This window comes from Somniosus microcephalus, chromosome 34, assembly GCF_052327205.1.
Source record: "Somniosus microcephalus isolate GS21.2 chromosome 34, FLI_Smic_1.0, whole genome shotgun sequence".
Lineage (NCBI taxonomy): Eukaryota > Metazoa > Chordata > Chondrichthyes > Squaliformes > Somniosidae > Somniosus > Somniosus microcephalus.
Window position 1 is genome coordinate 6542402 of NC_141020.1, and position 17546 is coordinate 6559947.

At 50.8% G+C, this 17546-nt stretch overlaps 2 protein-coding genes across 3 annotated transcripts in view; one reads left to right on the plus strand and one right to left on the minus strand.

Moving 5' to 3' along the window:
• numbl (NUMB like endocytic adaptor protein) overlaps nt 1–15304 on the plus strand; it is a 159396-nt gene extending 144092 nt beyond the window's left edge. For both annotated transcript variants that reach the window (XM_085973283.1, XM_085973284.1), the window contains 4 exons: nt 1047–1251; nt 8433–8726; nt 9790–9957; nt 11124–15304. In XM_085973283.1, the coding sequence (XP_085829409.1) occupies nt 1047–1251; nt 8433–8726; nt 9790–9957; nt 11124–11851 (1395 nt within the window). In that variant the 3' untranslated portion in view covers nt 11852–15304. The remainder of the gene's footprint in view (nt 1–1046; nt 1252–8432; nt 8727–9789; nt 9958–11123) is intronic.
• Nucleotides 1–17546, minus strand: part of LOC147096692 (homeobox protein otx5) — a 213841-nt gene that overhangs the window by 18360 nt on the left and 177935 nt on the right. The window lies entirely within an intron of this gene.

Genomic DNA, 17546 nt, shown 5'->3' on the forward strand with positions numbered 1-17546 from the left:
TGCCTTCAGCCACCTGGGCCCCGAGCTCTGGAATTCCCTCCCTAAACCTCTCCGCCTCTCTCTCTCCTCCTTTAAGACGCTCCTTAAAACCGACCTCTTTGACCAAGCCTCTCCCAATATCTCCTCATGTGGCTCGGTGTCAAATTTTATCTGACTTACGCTCCTGTGAAGTTATAAAAATATTGGAGTTGGGCAGGGCTGGGGGGGGGGCGGGGAAAGGCTGTTGACTGGATGATTCTTGACTGTCAATCAGGTTACAAAGAGTCCAATTGGCTGTGGGTAGGCGGGGCATCGCGAGGTGGGACATGCCGAGTGACCAATGGTGGGGACGGGACGGCTACCGACGGGAGTTCCTGTGATGAATCCTCCCGGGATACATCCAAGCAGAGTTGGGAACCGTATTTTGGTCTGAGACCCCCCTCCCCCCGCCCCCCACCGCCCCTCCTTTACACTTAGTCTCGCAGCAAGCAGCTCCCCACAAAACCTCGCCGCGAGGGGAGTCGAGGGATTATGGGGAGTGGGCGGGAAGGTGGAGTGGAGGTTGAAGATCAGCCATGATCTTATTGAATGGCGGGGCAGGCTCGAGGGGCCGCATCTCCTGCTCCTAATAAAGCTAGGCCGACACTCCCAGCACAGTACTGAGGGAGTGCTGCACTGTCGGAGGTGCCGTCTTTCGGATGAGACGTTAAACCGAGGCCCCGTCTGGTCTCTCAGGTGGATGTAAAAGATCCCATGGCCACTATTTTGAAGAAGAGCAGGGGGAGTTCTCCCCGGTGTCCTGGAGCCAATATTTATCCCTCAATCAACATCACAAACAGATTATCCGGTCATTATCACATTGTTTTTTTTGGGAGCTTGCTGTGCGCAAATTGGCTGCCGTGTTTCCCACATTACAACAGTGACCACACTTCAAAAAAGTACTTCATTGGCTGTAAAGCGCTTTGGGACGTCCGATGGTCGTGAAAGGCGCTATAGAAATGTAAGTCTGTCTGCCTCTGTCTAATTCGTATGAAGCCCTCTAACGCCTGTCTCGTGCCCGGTCGCAGGGGGAGCGCCTGAGCCACGCTGTCGGCTGCGCCTTTGCGGCCTGTCTGGAGAGGAAGCAGAAGCGGGAGAAGGAGTGCGGGGTGACCGCCTCGTTCGACGCCAGCAGGACCAGCTTCACGCGCGAAGGCTCCTTCAGGGTCACCACGACCTCCCAACAAGCGGAGCGAGAGGAGCTGATGAAGCAGCTGCAGGACAAAAAAAGAGGTGACAACTGGCTGGGGGGCGGGTCGTCACGCGGGAGGGAGGCCTTGGGTCGCGTTCCTCCGGGTGACCGACACAAACGCTCACCTCCCCTTTCAGCATTCCGAAGGGACCGCTCCCTCCGCGACACCCTGGTCCACTCCTCAATCACCCCTTCCCCTTCGCCCGGCACCTTCCCGTGCAAGTGCAGGAGATGCAACACCTGCCTTATACCTCCCCCCCTGCCCACTGTCCAGGGCCCCAAACACTCCTTCCAGGTGAAACAGCGATTTACTTGTACTTCTTGCAATCTAATACACTGTATTCGCTGCTCACGCTGTGGTCTCCTCTACATTGGGGAGACCAAACGCAGATTGGGTGACCGCTTTGCGGAACACCTCCGTTCAGTCCGTAAGGGTGACCCCGAGCTTCCGGTCGCCTGTCACTTCAATTCACCGCTCCATTCCCACTCAGACCTCACTGTCCGCGGCCTCTTGCGTTGTTCCTCGGAAGCTCAACGTAAGCGCGAGGAACAGCACCTCATCTTTCGATTGGGCACTTTACAGCCTTCTGGACTCAATATCGAGTTCAACAATTTCAGATAATAATCCCCGCCCCCAGTTTTCATGCAGTATGATTTTGCCATTCCCATTTGCAACATTTTCACAGTATGTTCTTTCAATTCCTTCCTCCCCTCCTAACCCCCCCGCCCCCACCCCCCTCTCTGCGCCTGCTTAATATCTGTTACATCTCCAGCTTTTTCCAGTTCTGATGAAGGATCCCAGACCTGAAACGTTAACTCTGTTTCTCTCTCCACGGATGTTGCCTGGCCTGCTGAGTATTTCCAGCATTTTCTGTTGTTATTTCAGATTTCCAGCATCCGCAGTATTTTGCTATTGCACGCCCAGAGCTGCAGGATTCTGCTTGAGCCCGGGCAGTCTGGGATTTTTTTTTCGGGTGGGGTTGTTCCAAAAAAAATTCCAAATTGCAAACCAGGTGCCATTTGTAAAATAGTGATTGGCCCGCCTGAGAAGGTAGTGGCGGTGAGCCCTCTCCTCAAAGCCCTGGTAGCGGTTTGATGCAACTGAGTGACTTGCCCGGCCACTTTAAGAACCAGCAGCAGGAGGAGTACGTACGGCCCCGCGAGTCCGCTCCACCATTCAATAAGATCATGGCTGATCTTCGACCTGAGCTCCACTTTCCCGCCCGATCCCTTGATTCCCAAGGATCTGGCCCTCTCAGCCTCGAATATACTCAATGACTGAGCATCCACAGCCCTTCGAGGGCAGCCAAGAGGCAACTGCAGTCAAATAGAGGCCCAGACCAGGTAATGACCTTCTCTAAAGGAAGGATATACTTGCATTGGAGGCAGTTCAGAAACTATTCACTCGGTTGATTCCTGAGATGAGGGGGTTGACTTATGAAGAAAGGTTGAGCAGGTTGGGCCTATACTCATTGGAGTTTAGAAGAATGAGAGGTGATCTTATTGAAACATATAAGATTCTGAAGGGGCTTAGGTAAGCATGCAGGTGCAGCAGGTGGTTAAGAAGGCAAATGGTATGTTGGCCTTCATAGCGAGAGGATTCGAGTACAGGAACAAGGATGTCTTGCTGCAGTTACACAGGGCCTTGGTGAGACCGCACCTTGAGTATTGTGTGCAGTTTTGGTCGCCTTATCTGAGGAAGGATGTTCTTGCCATGGAGGGAGTGCAGCGAAGATTCACCAGACTGATACCTGGGATGGCAGGAATGACGTATGAGGAGAGATTGGGTCGATTGGGCTTATACTCGCTGGAGTTTAGAAGAATGAGAGGGGATCTCATTGAAACTTATAAAATCCTAACAGGACTAGACAGACTAGATGCAGGAAGGATGTTCCCAATGGCGGGGGAGTCCAGAACCAGGGGTCACAGTCTAAGGATAAGGGGTAAGCCATTTAGGACAGAGATGAGGAGGAATTTCTTCACCCAGAGAGTGGTGAACCTGTGGAATTCTCTACCACAGAAGGCAGCAGAGGCCAATTCATTAAATATATTCAAGAAGGAGTTAGATATATTTCTTAAGGCTAAAGGGATCAAGGGATATGGGGAGAAGGCAGGGACAGGGTACTGAATTTGGATGATCAGCCATGATCTCATTGAATGGCGGAGCAGGCTCGAGGGGCCGAATGGCCTACTCCTGCTCCTATCTTCTATGTTTCTACGTCTATACTCATTGGAATTTAGAAGAATGAGAGGCGATCTTATTGAAACATATAAGATACTGAGGGGGCTCAACAGGGTAGATGCAAAGAGGATGTTTCCCCTCGTGGGGAAATCTAGAACTCGGGGGCACAGTTTTAGAATAAAGGGTCGCCCTTTTAGAACTGAGATGAGGAGGAATTTCTTCTCTCAGAGGGTCGTAAATCTGTGGAATTCTCTGCCCCAGAGAGCCGTGGAGGCTGGGTCATTAAATACATTTAAGGTGGAGATAGACAGATTTTCACAAGATAAGGGAGTGAAGGGTTATGGGGAGCGGGCGGGGAAGTGGCTTTGAGCCCAAGATCAGGCATGATCTTATTGAATGGCGGAGCAGGCTCGAGGGGCCAAGTGGCCTATGCCTGCTCCTATTCCTTATGTTCTAAAGGTCATTGGTGAACCAGTTGGGTTTTTGCGGCCATCTGACAGCTTCATGGTGTTTTTATTTCCAGATTTTTTTTTTATTTTTTTTATTTTTTTTAAAGACCGCCGCGGTGGGATATAAACGCTCATTCTCTGGATTACTTGTCCAGTAACCTAACCGCTACAGTATTTCTCTCTTTTCAATACAAGCTTGACTTCTGTGGTGTTAAATTTCTAGGGTCTCTGGTGTAGTGGGGACAGTTGGTAAATAAAGCGCCCTAGAGTATACCTGTAACTGGGGTATTGAATAAATTTTTTAATTAATTAAAGGAGTAAGTCATGGCAGGAGAGTTCAGACCCGTGTTCTGCTCCTCTTGCTCCATGTGGGAAGTCAGGGATGCTGCCAGTGTCCCTGACGACCATGTGTGCGGGAAATGCATCCAGCTGCAGCTACTTGTAGACCGCATTGCGGCGCTCGAGCTGCGGGTGGATGAATTTTGGAGCATGCGCGATGCTGAGAGGGTCGTGGATAGCACGTTTAGCGAGTTGGTCACGCCTCAGGGTAGGGCTGCACAGGGGGTGACCATCAGGCGGAGCAACAGAGGCAGGCAGGAAGTGCAGGGAACCCCTGCGGACATCCCCCCTTTCAAACAAGTATACCAAGTTGGATACTGTTGAGGGGGATGACTCACCAGGGGAAGGCAGCAGCAGCCAGCTTCCTGGCACCAGGGACGCTTCTGCTGCTCAGAAAGGGAGGAAAAAGAGTGGGAGAGCAATAGTGGTAGGGGATTCTATCGTAAGGGGAACAGATAGGCGTTTCTGTGGCCGCAAACGTGACTCCAGGATGGTTTGTTGCCTCCCTGGGGCCAGGGTCTGGGATGTCACTGAGCGGCTACAGGGCATTCTTAAGGGGGAGGGTGAGCAGGCAGAGGTCGTGGTCCACATTGGGACCAACGACATAGGAAGGAAGGGGGATGAGGTCCTGCATCAAGAATTTAGGGAGCTAGGTAACAGATTAAAGAGCAGGACCTCGAAAGTTGTAATCTCTGGATTACTCCCAGTGCCACGTGCTAGTAAGTATAGGAATGGGAGGATAGAGCAGATGAATGCGTGGCTAAAGAGTTGGTGTAGGGGGGAGGGTTTTACTTTCCTGGATCACTGGGCCTGCTTCTGGGAAAGGTGGGACTTGTACAAGTCGGACGGGTTGCACCTGAACCAGAGCGGGACAAATATCCTTGCGGGGAGGTTTGCTAGCACTGTTGGGGGGGGTTTAAACTAACTTGGCAGGGGGATGGGATACAGAGGGGAGCTGAAATAGGGGGTGATGTGCTGCCAATTATAGAGAAAAAAACAAGTCAGCTTGGTAGACAGGGCAAATATATAAGGGCAAGGCTGGATGGCATCTATTTTAATGCAAGGAGTCTTGCAAATAAGGTGGATGAACTGAAGGTGTTGATAAACACATGGGAGTATGATATTGTTGCTATCACGGAGACATGGTTGAGGGAGGGGCAAGACTGGCAGCTCAAAATTCCGGGGTACAGAATCTTCAGGCGAGACAGAGGGGGAGGTATAAGAGGAGGGGGTGTCGCAATATTAATTAAGGAGTCAATTACTGCAGTAAGGAGGGATGATATATTAGCAGGTTCCTCTAATGAGGCCATATGTGTGGTAAACCACTGTTTGTATTCCACTGTGTACATGCCTGGACATGCCTCGGCTGACTCCTCCCACAAGTCCTAGTATAAAGGTGACTGCTCCCCAGCCCTTTGTATTTCTGGACCGGTCGACCACTCGAGGCAGACCTTCATTCTTTTGTTAATAAAAGCCTTTAGTTACTCTCTTAACTCTCAGTCTTTTATGAGTAATTGATAGCGCATCAATATGGGTGGAGCTTAAAAACAAAAAGGGGACAAGCACTTTGCTGGGAGTGTACTATAGGCCTCCAAACAGTCAGGGGGAGATAGAGGAACAGATATGTAGGCAAATCTCAGAGAAATGTGCAAATAATAGGGTAATAATAATGGGGGATTTCAACTTCCCCAATATTAACTGGGATAGTCAGAGTGTGAAAGGCTCAGAGGGTGTAGAATTCTTAAAGTGCATCCAGGAGAGCTTTTTGAGCCAGCATGTAGAAAGTCCTACAAGAGAGGGGGCGGTACTGGACCTAATTCTAGGGAATGTGGCCGGCCAAGTGGAAAAAGTGCTAGTAGGTGAGCACTTTGGTGATAGTGACCATAATATGGTAAGATTTAAGGTGGTCATGGAAAAGGACAGGGATGGGCCGGAAATAAAGGTTCTAAATTGGGGGAAGGCCGATTTTAATAGGATAAGGCAGGATCTGGCCAAAATGGACTGGGATCAGCTACTTGTAGGAAAATCCGCATCGGAGCAATGGGAGGCTTTCAGAAGGGAGATTGAGATCATACAATGGCAACATGTTCCCGTAAAGGTCAAGGGTGGTTCCAAAAACCACAGGGAACCTTGGATGTCAGGGGATATACGAGAATGGATTAGGAAAAAAAGGAGGGCTTTTGGTAGATACAAAAGGCTAAAGACGGAGGAAGCCCTAGAGGAGTACAAAAAGTGCAGGGGGATACTTAAAAAAGAAATTAGGAGATCAAGGAGGGGCCATGAAATAACACTGGCGAGCAAAATAAAGGAAAATCCTAAGATGTTTTATAAGTATATTAAGGGTAAGAGGATAACTAGGGAAAAAATAGGGCCCATTAGGGACAAAAGTGGCAATCTGTGTGTGGAGCCGGAAGATGTAGGAGGGGTTCTAAATGAATTTTTTGCATCTGTTTTCACTATGGAGAAGGACGATGTAGACATAGAAATAGGGTGGGGGGACTGTGATATGCTCGAACATATTAACATCGAGAGGGAGGAGGTATTGGCGGTTTTAGCTGGCCTAAAAATGGATAAATCCCCAGGCCCAGATGAAATGTATCCCAGGCTGCTGTGTGAGGCAAAGGGAGAGATTGCGGGGGCTCTAACACATATATTCAGGACCTCTCTGGCCACAGGGGATGTGCCAGAGGACTGGAGAACCGCTAATGTAGTACCATTATTCAAGAAGGGTAGTAGGGAAAAACCGGGGAACTACAGGCCAGTGAGCCTAACATCAGTGGTAGGAAAATTATTGGAAAAAATTCTGAGGGACAAAATTAGTCTCCACTTGGAGAGGCAAGGATTAATCAGGGATAGTCAACATGGCTTTGTCAAGGGAAGATCATGTCTGACTAATTTGATTGAATTTTTTGAGGGGGTGACTAGGTGTGTGGATGAGGGTAACGCAGTGGATGTGGTATACATGGATTTCAGTAAGGCCTTCGATAAAGTCCCGCACAGGAGACTGGTCAAGAAGGTAAGAGCCCATGGAATCCAGGGTGCCTTGGCACATTGGATACAAAACTGGCTTAGTGGCAGAAGGCAGAGGGTGATGGTCGAAGGTTGTTTTTGTGACTGGAAGCCTGTGGCCAGTGGGGTACCACAGGGATCGGTGCTGGGTCCCTTGCTGTTTGTGGTCTACATTAATGACTTGGATATGAATGTAAAAGGTATGATCAGTAAGTTCGCGGATGATACAAAAATTGGTAGGGTGGTAAATAGCGAGGAGGGTAGCCTCAGTCTGCAGGACGATATAGATGGGTTGGTCAGATGGGCGGAACAGTGGCAAATGGAATTTAACCCGGAAAAGTGCGAGGTGATGCACTTTGGGGGGACTAACAAGGCAAGGGAATACACAATGAATGGAAAGACCCTAGGCAAGACAGAGGGTCAGAGGGATCTGGGTGTGCAAGTACACAGATCCCTGAAGGCAGCGGAACAGGTGGATAAGGTGGTAAAAAAGGCATATGGGATACTTGCCTTCATTAGCCGAGGCATTGAATATAAGAGCAAGGAGGTTATGATGGAGCTGTATAAAACACTGGTTAGGCCACAGCTGGAATACTGTGTGCAGTTCTGGTCGCCACACTACAGGAAGGATGTGATCGCATTAGAGAGGGTGCAGAGGAGGTTCACCAGGATGTTACCAGGGCTGGAGCGCTTCAGCTATGAAGAGAGACTGGGCAGATTGGGTTTGTTTTCCTTGGAGCAGAGGAGGCTGAGGGGGGACATGATTGAGGTGTACAAAATTATGAGGGGCATAGATAGGATGGATGCTGAGGAGCTTTTTCCCTTAGTAGAGGGGTCAATAACTAGGGGGCATAGATTCAAGGTAAAGGGCGGGAGGTTTAGAGGGGATTTGAGAAAGAACTTTTTCACCCAGAGGGTGGTTGGAGTCTGGAACTCACTGCCTGAAAGGGTTGTGGAGGCAGGAACCCTCACAACATTTAAGAAGCATTTGGATGAGCACTTGAAATGCCATAGCATACAAGGCTACGGACCAAATGCTGGAATATGGGATTAGATTAGACGGGGTTTGATGGCCGGCGCGGACACGATGGGCCGAAGGGCCTCTATCCGTGCTGTATTACTCTATGACTCTATGACTACCGCACCCCCCCGATTCTACGTGGCGTCACGGGAGACTGAGGGTACCGGCGGGACGGGTCACGTGGCTCCCTCCCATCACTGATGCCTTGTGTTTTGTCCGCAGCTGAGGCGGCGGCCACGGGCAGCCCCGCGGCGGGAGCGGGACCCCCTCCGCTGGCCAGCAGCTCCCCTCCGCAAGGGGCAGCCTCCCCGGTGGACAAGAACGACCCAAACTACCAGCACGCCATCCCGCGGAGGCACGCGCCGCTGGAGCAGCTGGTGAGGCAGGGCTCGTTCCGCGGCTTCCCGGCGCTCAGTCAGAAGAACTCTCCGTTCAAGCGCCAGCTGTCCCTCCGACTCAATGAGCTGCCGTCCACATTACAGAGGAAGACTTCAGACTTTCAGGTCAAAAGTCCAGGTGAGACTCCAGCCGTCTCCTCATCTCCGTTCGTCTTTCTTTATTAACTTGGCTTTTACATTCAGAAAGAAAGAAAGCCTTTCACGTCCCAAAGCGTTTTACAGCCAATGAAGTACATTTTGAGGTGTAGTCTCCGGGGTCTTGAGCACATCAAGCTAGGCTGACTCTCCCAGTGCAGTGCTGAGGGAGTGCTGCACTGTCGGAGGCGCCGTCTTTCGGTTGAGACGTTAAACCGAGGCCCCGTCTGCTCTCTCAGCTGGATGTAAAAGATCCCACGGCCACTATTGGAAGAAGAGCAGGGGGAGTTCTCCCCGGTGTCCTGGGCCCAATATTTATCCCTCAACCAACATAACTCCCTTCCTAACAGCATTGTGGGTGTACCTACACCATATGGACTGCAGCGGTTCAAGAAGGCGGCTCACCACCATCTTCTCAAGGGCAATTCGGGATGGGCACTAAATGCAGGCCTAGCCAGCCAGCGACGCCCACATCCCATCAATGAAAAAAAAACAGATGATCTGGTCATTATCACATTGCTGTTTGTGGGAGCTTGCTGTGCGCAAATTGGCTGCCGCGTTTCCTACATTACAGCAGTGACTACACTTCAAAAAGGACTCCATTGGCTGTAAAGCGCTTTGAGACGTCCGGTGGTCGTGATAGGCGCTATAGAAATGCAAGTCTTTCTTTTCCTTCCACCTCCACCAGTAGAGGGCGCTGGCTGGCGGTGTCAGTGTCCTGCTGCAGTGCCCACTAGAGGCAAGATTCAGGCACTGCAACTTTCTCTGGGAATTTTAACACATCTTCGGCCCTGAAATCCCTGGGGGACATTTGTGGGTGTCGGGCGGGAGATTTAGGGAAGATTGGAATTCCTCCCCGCCCACTACTGACTTCCTTGACTCCATCTGAAATCCCGGGATCATGGCCAGCTTAACCATTGGGAGATCTTTGATCTGATGTTGTTTAGGAGGAGGGGAGGGTGGGGTGGCACCGTGCCAGCGCTCAGAGTTTGGTTGGCGTCTGACAGGTTTTTTTGTTTTGTTTTGCCCTCCCTCCCCCCCCCCAGTGCCGGAGTTTGACTCGTCTCCCACCAAGGACCCGGACAGCATCAACACCCTCTGCTCCCAGATCAACACGTCCTTCAACAGACCTCCCGCCGATCCCTTCTCATCCATGCCAGTCACCAACTCGATCGCGGCGACTGCTCCAACACTACCTCCCCACGTACCCCAGGGTAAGAGTCTTCGCCCCCAAGGGTTGTGTTTAAGGGGAAGCTGGATAAACACACGAGGGAGAAAGGAATCGAAGGTTATGCTGATGGGGCGAGATGAAGAGGGGGTGGAGCATAAACACCGGCAAAGATCAGTTGCACTGATTGGCCTGTTTCTGTGCTGTACATTTTATGTAATTTCTATATAATTGAAGAATTTAGTTGCTTGCCCTGTTGTTGAGGTTGGTCACATCTGGTAATGATAGAAACATTTTGTTACATTCCTGATGATAGACTTGTATCGAACCTTGGTTTGACCGCACTTGGCGTACTGTGCACAGTTCTGGTCTCCATATTACAAAAATATATCTATAGAGGCACTGGGGAAAGTGCAAAAAAAGCATTTACAAGGATGATACCAGAACTGAGAGGTTAGAACTATCGGGATAAGCTGAACAGGAGCGATTATCAGAGCAACTGTGACACCGAGCCACAGGAGGAGATATTGGGATCGGTGACCAAACGCTTGGTCAAAGAGGCAGGTTTTAAGGAGCGACTTAAAGGAGGAGAGAGAGGTAGCGAGACGGAGAGGTTTAGGCAGGGAATTCCAGAGCTTGGGGCCCAGGCAACAGAAGGCACGGCCACCAATGGTTGAGCGATTATAATCAGGGATGCTCAAGAGGGCAGAATTAGAGGAGCGCGGATATCTTGGGGGGTTGTTGTGGGGCTGGAGGAGATTACAGAGATAGGGAGGGGCGAGGCCGTGGAGGGATTTGAAAACAAGGATGAGAATTTTGAAATTGAGGCGCTGCTTAACCGGGAGCCAATGTGGGTCAGCGAGCACAGGGGGTGATGGGCGAACGGGACTTGGTGCGAGTTAGGACACGAGCAGCCGAGTTTTGGACGAACTTATGCTAATGGGGGGGTAGAAGGTGGGAGGTCAGCCAAGAGAGTGTCGGAGGTGGCACTTCCATGGTTGAACAGCCTGACCACGTTTGCTGGCCGGTTGACTCTGGACGAGGAAACCCCAGCGTGAGTCAGCATCGGGAGAGGGCGAGAGGAATGTGGAGGGAAGGGGGGCAGAAACCGTACGCGCAGGGAGCTGGGAGATGTCTCTAGCGGGCGTGTGGCGCTCGGGCATGCTCCAGGCCTTGTAACCTGCACCTCACCCGCTTGTTTCGCCTCTGTAGGGAATGGAGGATGGGGAGATGCCACCACCACCGCCACCACCACCACGGCAAGCTCCGCGTTCCACCCGAGCCACCGACGGACGCCCTCCGAGGCGGAGCGCTGGTTGCAGGAAGTGGCGAAAGCAGCTCGAGCGCAGCAACAGCCGATGGCGGCCACCACCGCCATCTCCATCCCGACAGGAATGCCGGCCTTCCCGATGGCGTTCGACGCGACGGCTGCCCCTGCGGTCAGCATGTTTGCCGCGCCCCCCGTGCAGCCCGCCTTCATGCCCATGGCCGCCTACAGCCCCGCCCTGACCAACGGGATGCCCTACCCGGCCGCCAGCGTGCCGGTGGTGGGCATCACCCCCTCGCAGATGGTGGCCAACGCCTTCGGCAGCGCCGCCGGCACCCAGGCCTTGCACGCCCACCCGGCCGCCGCCGGCGGCAAAGCCGCCTCCTTCCCGCCGGCCCTCGGCATCGCCTCGTCTCCGGCCTCCGCCGCCATCGGCCACCACACCAGGCCCACGCGGCAGGTCAATGGGTCAGCGGCCTCCAGCCAACCGGGAGCCACAGTCGGGCGAGGGGCCTGGCCACCCGAACCCGCGCAGTTGCAAATGCCGCCACCAGCCGACCAGTTTGAAGCGCAGTGGGCCGCACTAGAATCAAAGTCCCAGCAGCGACTCAGTCCTTTATCGACCAATCCATTTTCTACCGATCTACAGAAAACATTTGAAATCCAGCTTTAAGGAAGCCTCGGAGAAAAAAAACTCTTCAGACTGAACTGTATAACCACTAAGGAAACGGTTGTATTTTCTGTTTTGAGAAGTGCCACTGTGAGGTGGCGATCAAGAGAAAGGCCCTTGCTTTGTTTTATTTTTCTCTCTCCTTATTAAGACTTTGTACTTGTATTGGGGGCAGGTCGAAGGCCAAGGTTTGTGGGTGGAGATGGATTAAAACCCCCCCCTGGTCCCCCCGTCCCCCGAGTACAGTCAGTCTCGCTAGTGAATACGTCACGTTAAATCCGAACACAATGGAATCATCCAGACAGGTTCTTATTAACCCTAGGAATCCTAGCAGGAAACAGCATCCCATCCCCAACACTGGGGCGAGGCAACCACAGTCACAGCCGGGAAATAACGAGAGAGGATTCAAACACTAAAGTACAAACCTAAGCATCTCCTCCCTCCTTATTCCAAAAATCTAGAGCAAGCGAAGATTCAGTAAATGTTAACCAATTCGTGTTTCAAGGTATTATGTATTCAAAGGGTTAACTGATTTTTTTTTTCTTTTTAAATCTTCCATCCCTCACGCGTATTTTCTCCCTTTTTATTTTTTTTAAAGTTCTGAAAGCCGGGTTTGCATTATATTGCGTGCAGCCTGTCCGATTTGCGGTAAGTGGAGCCTTTTCTGTTAGGCCCATGTTTTTCCCCCGGTTGCTGTCGTGCCTGAACCAGAAAGGGTCAGGGGTGAGGTGGGAAGCAGCAGCCTTGGTTTGTGACTTTTCCTTTTTCTCTCTCCCACATGGCAGCTGTCTCTCACTCTGCCAGCGCATTTCACACTTCATCTAGAGCCATTGCTTGTTTCTTTACCTGTCCTATTACCATCTCGTCTCACCTTGAATATCTCTTAATGTCTCTTCTTTCACCCCTCCCCCATTTCCCAGCCCCCAAACTGCCCTTTGTTTCATTTCCTGCCTTTTCTCTCAGTCCTGACGAAGGGTTTCGACCTGAAACGTTAACTCTGTTTCTCTCTCCACGGATGTTGCCTGGCCTGCTGAGTTTTTCCAGCGTTTTCTGTTGTTATTAGCAGCGGCCTTGGGTTTGGCTGGCGTTTGGTGACGGCGCTTTGGCGGCCCGTGGGGAAGGTGTTTTTGTTTATATTTATTTTTCCGTCGGCTAACGTGCAGCGAGCCATTTTCTGACCTCGGAAAAGACGGCGCGCGCAGGGGGGCAACCCTTTAGGATCACGGGAACAATCTGGGAAAACCGAGACTGATTCCTTCAAGGCTGCGTCTTCAGGACGTTGCCTGTACCTGGCGATGAGCAGGTGTAGATGCAGGGGCGGCGAATGACGCCCGAAAACACAGCAGGGACCTCGTCACAGAGATGTTTACAATTGTGGCTCTCTCTTGTTTAGGGGGTGGGGCTTTCCAGCCAAGAATGTGGCATGACACACATGCTCTTTAAATTTAAGATAGTGTAGAAATGCTGTATATTCTAAGTCTTGTAGTTAAGAGGTATTTTGGTAAAGAATATATTTACTGGAGGTTTTCCAAGATGAATAATTTTTTTTTTTTGAAATGACTATCTCAGATAAACAGGAAACCTAACGCGGCCAGATCTCTCGCGAGCTATGCAATTAAATCCCAGACACTGGAGAACGTTTCCTAAAGGCTGCGCGCCACCTCTTGGGCCCAGGACGCAGTGAGCGGCGGGCTGGGTCCGCTGGTCTCCATTGGCGGGCGGCTGGCTTCTGATTTTCCGATAGGCTGCTCACCGGGCGGCAGGTAGAACGAGGCCTTTGGAAAACAGCTAGCCTCCGCCCTGTCCCTCCCTCCCTCCCTATCCCCTCCCTCCCCCCGCGTCCACTTCAAACTCCCGAGAGTCTCGGCCTTTAACCGTCGACAAGTCCCGCAGCCTTGAAAAGGTTTTCCTCTACCTCATTGCAGTTTTCCGTTTTGGGCTGGAATAGTTCCAAAACGAGGACCAAAAACAGATTCCCCGTTCAGGGTCTTTTTTGTTGTTGTAAGGCCTGTGTCTCGAACTAGGAGCTCTTGTCACCTTCTTGGAGTCAGGTGTTTGTGGTTTTCTTCCCGGGTATGAGGTAGGCCAAGAGAAAGAAGAGACGCTTTATAAAAATGGCGTCGCAATGTGGGAAATGGCCGTCTCCATGCTGTTGCATGCCTATGTTTTTTTTTCCCAATTGGAGTGGGGAGCCCATGTCCTCCCCCCATTGTACTCGACCGTTGCCTGCAAGGCGGTGTATCCCGCCCCAGGTCAACTCCCGCAATCTCCAGCAACAGCTGGCCAAAATTGTCAGCCCAGCCGACAGAAACTTGGCTTTTCCTCGCCCCGAACGTGTTATTAACTTGAGCCGCGGCCTCGGCGCTGCCGTAGGTTGCTATTGGGCCCTCGAGTTGGTGGAGGGAGAGATTGTGGGGGGTCTCGGGGGTCAACTGGGCAACTGTCCTACAATGCACCGACATTTAAGAGTAAAATAATTCCATTATTGCAAGGAGCATCTCATTTCATTCTAGAAAGTCATTTGCCAATCAGGGTTTTAGAGAATTTAGTCCCTCATCTCATCACCAACTAACTCTGCCCTTTGCCCACTTGTACTTTTGGGTATTAAGCATCTCGACCCACAATCCCATTGGTATTGTTTAAGGGGGGTGCACTAATTGACATGCTGGATGTCGATTGTGTTTTGTTACAGAGCAAGTACTTGAAAGAATATGCCAAATCATATTATTATTTTGTAATAGACAGCCAACTATTTGTCGATTTTTAATTATGCCATTGTATTGTGCTGAAAGGTCTCCATCTCCAGATCCAGGCTTCTTCTGATCAGGTTCTGCACATAGATGCTCGATGTCGTCCGGTACATGGACAGGAGAGATAGCGATCAAGAGTGACTGTTTCCCATCCAGCTGTTGTCTGGTTTGGAACTTACCTGTGATATATTGGTGGTGTTGCCCCCCCCTTTTGAGGGGAGGCCATTTGCACGTCCCCGTTGGTCTAGCCTTGCTTGACTCCATCTCCATACCGGCCTACGCACAAAAAACAGGAGCCTTCCTGTGACGGGAGGCCTGCACGTCCTTTCTGGGTGGGATGGGCTAGGATCCGGGTCAAAGACCTTCCTCGACCCCGATCCACGTCATCTTATCCGCCTGGAATAAGGCAGGGGAGGGAATGGAGGAGCTCATGTGTGCTGTCCGATCGCAGAATGCACAAGCCTAACCCTGGCACAATACTCTCGAGGGTAAAGAATGGCCTCACCATGCAAGGGGGCTTCGAGCCTGAACACTAAATGTATGTGCCGGTGGGGGGGGGGGCATTGAGAAGAAGTCTCCCAATTATAAAATGATTGAAGAGGAGATTCGCTGGTCTTTGGAGTTCAGGAAACTCCCTTGAAGGGATTGTCCTCAAGGCAAATGGTTTAACACAAAGTTTTCAATAATGACCCATCTTTGGAGAATCGATATTGTGATTATTTTTTTTTTGTCCATGCAAAGCACTTTCTGCACTAATCTGGGATGTCATTTTAGATAATTCTGTCTTGACCTGATCGCTACGGTGTTCCCACAAGTAGGTCTTCTACACAAGAAATGTTTTAGGGGGCGGAGGTTTAGCTCCACGCTATTTTGACTGCCTCCGTTATTACCTCAATGTGCAGCATTTCCCTTCCTCATTTTAATTTTTTTTTTATCTCTGATGAATTTTCTCCCTCCGCTTCCCCCCTGAATGTGCCAAGTCCCCGGTGGGGTGAAGTTCTGCAGGTACGGTTGGCCGTATCGGGATATGTGCCTCTCCTCCCCTCCTCCGGGAGTCCCGATCCATGTGTCGGATCAGTTTGTGCGCACAACCTTGTGAGAATAATATGCAACTTAACTGGGAACTCTGTGCTTGGTCCCAAGGCTTCATGCTGGTCCATGGAAACAAAAGAGGTGGGCAACCACCTGCTAGGCACTGAAGATTATTTCTTTTAGTTTGAAGGTTGAACATAAACGACACAGACTGCTCTCCAATTCGTGTCTGCCCCATGGCAAAGAATTCTGACTGCCCACCAACTCAAATCCAGGGTGTACAACAACACCAGCTTGCTTTTATATGGCGCCTTTTAACATAGCGAAAAGTCCCAGGGCGCTTCACAAGAGCGTTACCAGACCAGAATCTGACCCCGAGCCACGTAAGGAGATATTAGGGCAGGTGACCAAAAGGCTTGGTCAAAGAGCTAGGTTTTCAAGGAGCGTCTGAAAGGAGGAGAGGTCGAGGGAGGGAATTCCAGAGCTGAGGGCCCAGGCTGATGAAGGCACGGCCGCCAATGGTGGGTCAACGAAAATCAGGGATGCTCGAGAGGCCAAGAATTGGAGGAGCGCAGAGATCTCGGGGGCGGCAGGGTGGGTTGTAGGGCTGGAGGAGATTGCAGAGAAAGGGAGGGGTGTGGGGAGGGAGAGGCCATAGAGGGATTTGAAAACAAGGATAAGAATTTTTAAATCATCTTTTATGAAAACCAATATATGCAGAGAGTGAACTGCTAGAATATCATTTATTCGCTTATAAACTGTGACTTTCGCTCTTCAGGGTTTGTGTTACTGTCTGAAGGTCTTGATAAGATTAGTACCTTGAGCTCATTCCCAAGTACCCATTAATGTAGCTTCCTATTATTGATCCCCTCCCTGATAACGCTGGGCTTTATCCCGCTCCGCAGAATTTAACGTTTATATTTCTCCACTTAATAATTTAAGAGCCACTCATTTGATGCAGTTTGTGTCACCTGATGAATATTAATGAGAGTGTGTGTAATAAGCCCAGTTGCCGTGGTTACGATGACAGGACCGCAATCTGCCTCTCGGCGACCAAACTCCTTCCTGTAACAAATCGGAGCATTTACGCCAACACTTATCGCAAGTGCGGGCCTTCATTACCCGAAAGAGTCTCAATGATTGATTGTTCAGTGAAGTAGATCCCTGGTGTCAGTTATTGGACGCTCCACCCCCGCCCCAATACACGCCATCAGTTCATTAATAGATCGATTGTAGACTGGTCAACTGTTGTTTATCCCAAGTCCGGAAGCTAATATCAATAAACGTACAGCCAAATTGGAAGCTCTTAGAAGCACAGAATCGTATGGCACCGCATGAGGCCGTTCGGCCCATCATGTCTGTGCTGGCTCTTTCGAAGAGCAATCCTGTCAGTCCCACTACCCCACCCCCCTGCTCTTTCCCCATATCCCTACAATTTTTTTTTCTCCAAGTATTTATCCAACTCCCTTTTGAAGGCTGCTTTTGAATCTGCCTCCGCCGCCCTATCAGGGCAGCACGTTCCAAATCCTAGCTCGTTGCCTGCCAGTCACCTTAAGTCTGTGCCCCTCTATTCACCAGGCTGATACCTGGGATGGCAGGAATGATGTATGAGGAAGGGATCAAGGGATATGGGGAGAAAGCAGGGACAGGGTACTGAATTTGGATGATCAGCCATGATCTCATTGAATGGCGGAGCAGGCTCGAGGGGCTGAATGGCCGACTCCTGCTCCTATCTTCTATGTTTCTATGGTTATCGGCCCTTCAGCCAGTGATCATCTTCTTTGACGATTTAGAGCAGGCTGACTGAATCGAGTTTTGTGGGTTATTGCCGAGGTGCTGACGTACATTTAGGAAAGACATCGATCACCACAAGAACAAAGGGAGAAACGACCAGAGGTTGCTGTTTTTACCCGTTG